This window comes from Montipora capricornis, chromosome 10 (genome assembly GCF_036669925.1).
Source record: "Montipora capricornis isolate CH-2021 chromosome 10, ASM3666992v2, whole genome shotgun sequence".
NCBI lineage: Eukaryota > Metazoa > Cnidaria > Anthozoa > Scleractinia > Acroporidae > Montipora > Montipora capricornis.
In genome coordinates this window covers 24,296,894-24,304,393 of record NC_090892.1, presented here as the reverse complement: position 1 = coordinate 24,304,393, position 7,500 = coordinate 24,296,894, and the positions used below count along the sequence as shown (strand labels likewise).

At 37.2% G+C, this 7,500-nt stretch overlaps 2 protein-coding genes across 2 annotated transcripts in view; one reads left to right on the top strand and one right to left on the bottom strand.

Moving 5' to 3' along the window:
- The first annotated feature begins 668 nt into the window (after nucleotides 1-668).
- Nucleotides 669-5,742, top strand: LOC138020479 (HMG domain-containing protein 3-like). The gene is made up of 9 exons (XM_068867461.1): nucleotides 669-1,134; nucleotides 1,385-1,518; nucleotides 1,953-2,129; nucleotides 3,032-3,224; nucleotides 3,576-3,706; nucleotides 3,900-3,980; nucleotides 4,465-4,590; nucleotides 4,767-4,985; nucleotides 5,290-5,742. Exons 1-9 carry the CDS (start codon nucleotides 669-671, stop codon nucleotides 5,740-5,742), a joined length of 1,980 nt encoding a protein of 659 aa, XP_068723562.1.
- A 1,070-nt stretch (nucleotides 5,743-6,812) lies between these two features.
- The window catches only part of LOC138020478 (uncharacterized), a 921-nt gene continuing 233 nt past the window's right edge, over nucleotides 6,813-7,500 (bottom strand). The window contains exon 1 of the mRNA XM_068867460.1: nucleotides 6,813-7,500. This exon is cut by the window's right edge and continues 233 nt beyond it. Within this exon, the coding sequence (XP_068723561.1) occupies nucleotides 6,813-7,500 (688 nt within the window).

Here is a 7,500-nt window from a genome sequence, read left to right as displayed (position 1 = left end):
ATACTGTCTTCTGCTGCTGGAAAGCCTGTTATTAGTAAAGCAAGAAATCAGAATGTAGAAAATGAAACCAATGATGAGAGTAACACAGCTGCACCAATGATAAGTATGGCAGCCTCCATTCTTCTGAAGAAGAGATGACCACAAATGAGTGCTCAGGCATACAAATTTTCCACAGTATTATGGCACAGGGGAGCCAAAAAGTAAGTGAGTTCAAAATTATCTAGATGTGAATTGGTGACATATACGAAGTCTGATTCCTACAGTCTATACCAGTACATATAATTATTTTTCCCTGTTTAAAACTCAGACTTTTAATTAAATAATTTGTTAACAGAACTTTCATTGTCTTGATCAAATAAAGTTGATAAACATTATTGTACATGTAAAAAAATGAGTGCACTATTAGTTGAAGTCAATCTTTTGGCAAGACATTCCACCACAGATTGTTTTCTGATGGATTTTAATTCTTAATGGAAAATGTTCACTTAAAATTTAAAACTGATATTTTTTCTTTTAGGTATACAACCGTGGTGTCAAGTGGGGTGTGACAGTTGGCCATACATTGGTAATCGAGAAAATAGAACAAATGGGGAAAGGGTTTGATGAGAAAGTCCTTAAACTGGAAGGTTCAGCAAGAGCACCACAAAAGGTTTACAGTCACGCTAGCAATGATAAAGGCGTGTGTTGAAGAAGCATCATCGTCTGGTGCTGAATTGATTGGTTCAAATGTTGTTGGTTCTCCTGGTTCAGAAATCCCGTCATCAACAAAAGCAGGATCAATGGCTCCTGCCATGCCAAACAGCACTGCCATTGATGAGCCAGTGGATACTGTAAGCCGCACTTCTACAGTTCAGCTTAACATGAAAAGGTCCTTGCCACTCCAAATTCCTACTGCTGTCATTCAGCAGGCCCATTTCATGGATATTAAGGGGTGGCCTCCATCTCTAGCACCTTCCTGTGTTACTTGTGGCTTGTGTAGTTCTCCATTGTCTAGAGAAAAAAGTCACCCAGGCCAAAGAGGAGAGTCACTGGTGCTAACTAACCTTAATCCTTTCAAGAAAATTAAATTGTTGGTGAAGTTTTGCCAAAGTCCAAGTTGCCAAGCAATGCACCAAGTCTTTCCCTATGATATAGGTAACAAATTATATTTTATAAAGGTAAATTGATTAACAATATGTCTGATCTGGTGCCAAATACTTTACTCCCTGGGAGTGATAGTTTGTAGATTTTACTCTGTCTAACACCAGTTGATTTTAATTATAACAGGGAAACCCCTTAGGGTTTTAAGTGTTAACCACACCTTATTTTGATACAGTGTGGTTAACAAAGTGAGTAGGCTACCTAACCAGGTTAAGGTGCCCTTTTTTGATTATCTTATATGTAGGCATGTTCAATATTTCTGACAAACTCCTTGTGTCTTTGGAAATCCTGGTGGAATGGCGACACCTTTTCCGTAGAGGAGTTCCGATATCCACAGCAATTGAGAGCAAGCTTGAAGGTATGGCAGAACGAGTCCTGGTTGGTTTTTATAACTTTAATGTATTTGGTGAATGGTTCTCAATAATGGCAAGTGTGACTGTCTTTTGTGTGCAGACCTCCCTTTATTTATTTATTTATTTATTGCTTGGTTATTTCAATGGTTGATTGCCACTGATTACATTGAAAAGAAAGAATTTCAGGACATGTATCATCTGGTGCCATTAGTCTCACAACAACTACAAGAACGATTTCTGTTTATGTTCTGTCACTTACACTTTTACAGTCATCGCAAACAACATCTCCTGATTATGAGACTGTGAACTTTAACTACTGGTACCTTAATTTTTAACCGGAAACTTATCCTGATCATCGTATTTATTTATTTATTAGAAGTATTCGTCATTATTTAGACAGATTAACTCAGCCATTTTGACCGTAATACATGACCTATGTTTTGAATTTCGTTTCTACAGGAATATCCTGGTGGAAATGAGCTTAAAAACATAGCCAATTTGCTGTATAACGGCTTTTATTGTTTTGAAGCCATAACAGATCGCAGTCTGGATGATGTTATCTGTGGGATCTGTGGAACAGTTGGAGAGCTGTACCTTGGAGATGGAAATGAGAAAAATTGTTGCAGTATTAGTGAGGTATCTTTCAAGGTTAACTATAGGGAAATGTGTGTATGCTCTATTCTTGTGTTCATCCCATTCCTTTCTTAAAGTTAGCCACAGTATCAAGATGTTCACTAACAAAGTGCAAGAGGTCCTGAGTTCGATTCCCAGATCTCACATCCTTGTTTCGACTTCTTTCCTTACCGTGTAGCTAAGTAGCTTTGAATACCCGTAAAACGGAGCACTGATGGAGAGGGGGGAGTAAAATCAGCTCACCGTCGACCTCAGGTTTGTCAGTTAAATTACTTTTACGAGTTATCAACGTTAAATATGGTTGCTCTACTTTACTTTACTTTAAATCAACCATTCATGTTATAGAACCCCGTATAAGTAAGGGTTCTGTGCAAAAAAAAATGTTAAGGAGCTGTTATTCGAATAGTCTCACATTATAGTATTTGTGCCACATGGCCAAAAGTGAACCTTAAGTTGGTCACATGACCGATGAGTGTTAAGTGGTAAACTCACAGCTGCAGCTATATGAACTCCACAAAGAGACAGACCTTGTTTTATTAATTGGTCCGAATGCAAATTTTCAGACGAACATGAGCCTTAAGGTTGAGTTATTTTATTTCTATTTGAAAACGCAGAATTCATTATCTTGATTTGTATAGAAGTGAGAAGTGTATGCTCTCCAGTGAAATTTTCCAGTTGGGAGAACACAGGCGAAAAATTTATGTTCATAATCCTTGATACAGCAATGGACACATTTCTCTCTTCAATAATTTTACAGTAGGTAAGATGTACTCACTCTGTGTCAAAGGCCAAGATGAGAGTCATACATGTACATTCTTCCCCATTAACCTATTAGAATTCATGTGCAATGGTTGCCAAGAATGTTTAAAAGTTCATTGAATTTGCAGTGGTTGTTTCTGTATCAGATCAACTATCAACCACCACAAGGTGCAACTGATAATCCCTTATCTCTGGAGAATTTTATGGTGCAATTAAAGGAAAGATGGGTGGAATGTACCACTTACACACGTTGCAGCAAAAAGTTTCAAGTCTACCAGACAGCAATTCCTCCAATTATGGCTCCTTCCATGCAAAGTTCTGTAGTGCTTAATACAGAGGGTAAGAAAAAGAGCACTGTATTGAACAGAATGAAAATAAGTATCAAGGTTTGTAATTATTTGAAAATATCAATACTTATGCTTCTTGTCTCATTCCTGTCTCATTTTATGCCTTCACGACAAGGAGCGTAAAGTGAAGTGAAGTCAGCGAAGCCACTTACCGAGTCTTACTGAGTGAATAAAATTGCACAAAATGGGCCCATAAAAGATTGGCAACATGTTTGCTTTTTCAGTTTCACAGTGATGAAATAGAAAACCAAATCAAATTGCTGCTACCAATATTCTATCATTAAATTTATACCATGCATTGAATTCAAAATATGAATTGACTGTTATATATGAACCATTTCAGGCGATCCAGCCCTCCTACATGACATGATTTCTAAGGAAGGCGTGGACATTTCAGCCCTTGATCTGATGAGTGCTGAACATATTAAAGATATATGTGAAAAATGCAACATTGCAACATCAAGAAAGTCATTGGTAATTATAGCAATTTTAGTATTAATAGTCTAACCTACTGACCCATCATTGGGTAATTGCAGAATCGGATTGGCTATACAAGAGCCATTGAGCAATTGGTATCTAGGAAGTTGGTCAATTTTTGAAAGTAAATTCATGAAGTAAGACTGGTGAAATTAAAGTGTTTTAAGTGACTGTGCTTTATTGTTCAAAGGTTTATACCAAAAGAATACTGTACTTTGATCGTGGGTTTGATTTGGACTACACCAAACTATCAGCCTATGGAGAACTTAATGTCAGTTGTCATCTAATAGTTTCTTGTTAACTTAACAACACAATAAGGTGCTGCTTTGTCAGGGCTTGAAATTGCGACCAATACATTCGCATTTGTGACTAAACTTTTCCCCTTGCGACCAAAATATCTGGAGAAGTCTTCATCCTCTCCATTGGTGAAGGAGTACGGTATAAAGAATTTGTAATAGCTTGGATCTTGAAATAATAATAACATCACTGTTTTTTAGTCCACAACCTGTTTTATATAGTGTGTACAATTATTACCATTACGAAACTATTGTCCTGAAGACTGGGCGAGTTAGAGTCACTGAGTGAGCCTCCTTTAAATTAAAATCTGGCCAGATAATGTGGTCTCCGTGGTTCCCTTTATTACTCCAACTATTTAAAGTTTTTGTTTTGGTATATGATGTTGTAATGTTTGAAAAGGAAAATAACAAGCAATAAAATTGTATATTTTCTGTTCTTGTTGTTATGATTTTACTCAGGCAATGATGAAGATTGACATACAAGGGTTGTATGAGTCGCTTCTTGTTGGTTCATGTCCATGCCATGGATTTACAAAGGTCGATGGACACACTGGTGGTTTCTACCACATTGTTTGTAGACATGGGGTCAGTGTAAGATAGTAATTGTTTACTTAATGAGTGCCTTACACATCTTTCCATTTCACTATGGCTATGAACACAATACTTTTTCAGTGTAAATGTTGGTATACGATGACCAATCAATCTTAAAGGCATTCTGCATAATATAGTATCATTAAGAACTTTTAACTTTTATATTTTAGGTTACTGCTGCTTCAAAGTTTCTGACACTACAAGAATCTGTACGTGATCCTGCGGACTTGTACCTGTCAATCAAGCACTACCCACTGCTTTTTATCTGTGATACTCCATGTGGGTTTGTCAGACACATGGATTGCAGGGAACCCACAACAACAAAGCAGTTGTGGGGATCTTACAGTGGTTGTCTGGAACAACCCACTCTTGGAAAGAAACCTTCCAAAGTATGTTTTGAAATAGTCCAATGTGTTACATGTACTTCCTTCAGTTGAACATGCTACATATTGATAATAGGTCATTTCTCCACATTGTCATCTGCATGGGGTTTAGTCAGGAAGTTTTAAATTTTGGAGTTTTTATATACCAGTATCTGTATGATAAAAGCAAGTGTTTACAACCAGTGTTATGTTAGACCTTTCTTGTCAATCTGGTGTTAGAAGTCTAGATGTAAAGGTTCACAAATCAGTTTCTGTTAATGATCTCCCTTCATCACACCAAGATTATTTCTTATTCTGTTTACATTTGTAGGACATTAGTGTACCTGATATTGTTCCAGCAGAATACCGGGATGTTTCAAAGCCTTTACCAACTTCCGATACCGGGAATGCCCATCCCCTCACTGGGTCAGGAAGACGGTATGTGCTGGGTGACCGATTCCACAATTCCTCCAATCCCTCCAATCCCCACAAATCCCATCTATGTCAGTTTCATGACATAAATTTGTGTCTTCAGTCATGTGTGTTAAAAACCAGCTATCAAGAGTCAGAAAATCATAGAAAGAATATCCGTAGGCTGCGAAGCTCATGTGTTCAAGGCTTTGGAACTCATTTCTTTTACAATTACCTTATGGACTACTATCAGAACGAGACCATTGTAAGAAAACAACGAAAACTGCTAGAGAAGAATCTTGCAAAGGGTCAGTTTGTAAGCAGGGACCAGTTTTCACGATTTCAAGTTAGCAATGCACGAAATTCACATTAATCAAGATTTCACAAAGGTTTTTAAGTGGTACCATGACGAAAATCGCATCTTTCCTATCAAAGCCATTTTAAAACATAAAGAAGTTGCTTGGTAATGAGGAGAAGAATGCTGTTGATAATTTTAAAATATCTCTTTTCATTCCAGAGATATTCAAGTTTTGGAAAATAATATGCAAATTAGCCTGGGGGTGACATCATACACTCAACCAAATTTCAACTCAGGTTAAGTTGTAATTTCAACCTAGTTCTTTTAGGTTTAAGAAGTAAAACGTTGAGCCTTGGAATTCTTTGTATGCCAACATTAATTCCAATTATTCCTTTACAACTAAACTGAACTTCATAGAATGTAAGAACTCTCAATAATTACAACGAAAACATCAAAATATCGGGATATCACTTTTTATCATATATTTCGAAAACACAAATAAAATTATTTTTTGACCACTCTTACATTTTAACTTCGATCAGAATGTATCAGTAATAGTTTGTTATATAAACATTTTTGTCCATTAAAAAACCTTGAAGTACATCTACTCCTTAAATGTATGGACAAAAGCAAATTCCCACGAAACACCAATTTCAACCAGAATTCCTTTTTTTTTTAAAAAAACAAAACCCTTTGCAAGAGGGATGAAGCAAGCACAAGATATCCCTGTCCACTTTGCTATCCTGTTGGCCATACAGATAGACACGAATGCAATCAAATATTCGGGCAGAACCTTTATTACTTTCTAAAATTATTTACTTTATTTGTCATTGTAATATGTAGTCTACAGACTGGGGATAAACAACAGACAGGGTAAAATTCAACCGAGAGAAAAAAGGAACGACCATTAAAACCAGACAAAAATTGCTGCCAGACTTTAAGATCTTCTTTAACTTCCCGAGTCAACCTGATAAGGAAATGAGGATGACGAATACCTATGGTCAAATCAATGAGACGACGCAGAAATGCACGACCAGGAACAACTACGGTACAGGCAAAGTTCAATATACCTGTCAATGACTGTATCTCACGCAAAGTAACCTTGCGACGCCTGAGAAAACCGGAAATTAAGTCCTGACATTTAACTAGCTTATCCGGAGGCAGCCGGCCTCCATAAGGACCGAGTCCAGTTCAATACCTGCGAATGAAATGGTTGATGAAGGGCCAATTGTTTTTTCTGGTGCCATAGGAATACCCAGATATTGGCAGAGCATTAAGAATAAATCAAGCTGTTGTTGACACAAATCATGAGAGGGGGAAACAATGAGAAAATCATCTAGCAGGTGCAAAATGTGATCGATATGCAATTTCTTTTGGGCAATCCATTCTATGGCAGAAGAAAAAATTTCAAACGTTTTGCAAGAGCTTGAACAACCCATCGGCATACAGTGATCATAATAATAAAATCCTCTCCAACAAATCCCTAAAAGGTTGTAATCTTGGGGTTGAATAGGAATGATTCGAAAGGCATTCTTTATATCTGTTTTGGCCATAAAACAGCCATGGCCAACAGTTCTGATGGTATGAATGGCATCTTCAACCGTAGTATAGGATATGCTAGTAAATTCTGAAGAAATGCCATCATTCAATGACGAACCTTGAGGAAAAGAAAGGTGGTGAATCAAACGGAATTCACCCTCTGTCTTTTTAGGAACCAAACCAAGTGGGGATATACGAAAATGGGGAAAGGGTGGAGAGGAATAAGGGCCCGCGATGCGATCAGCGGCAATTTCTTTATCTAGTTTGGCATCAACTGCCTCAGGATTTTGGATT

Coding starts and splice junctions, on each gene's coding strand:
- LOC138020479 (XM_068867461.1), top strand. CDS start 669: ATGATAAAGGCGTGTGTTGAAGAAGCATCATCGTCTGGTGCTGAATTG. Junction 3,225..3,575: donor TGTAGTGCTTAATACAGAGG/GTAAGAAAAAGA, acceptor GAACCATTTCAG/GCGATCCAGCCCTCCTACAT. Junction 3,707..3,899: donor CAACATCAAGAAAGTCATTG/GTAATTATAGCA, acceptor TATTGTTCAAAG/GTTTATACCAAAAGAATACT.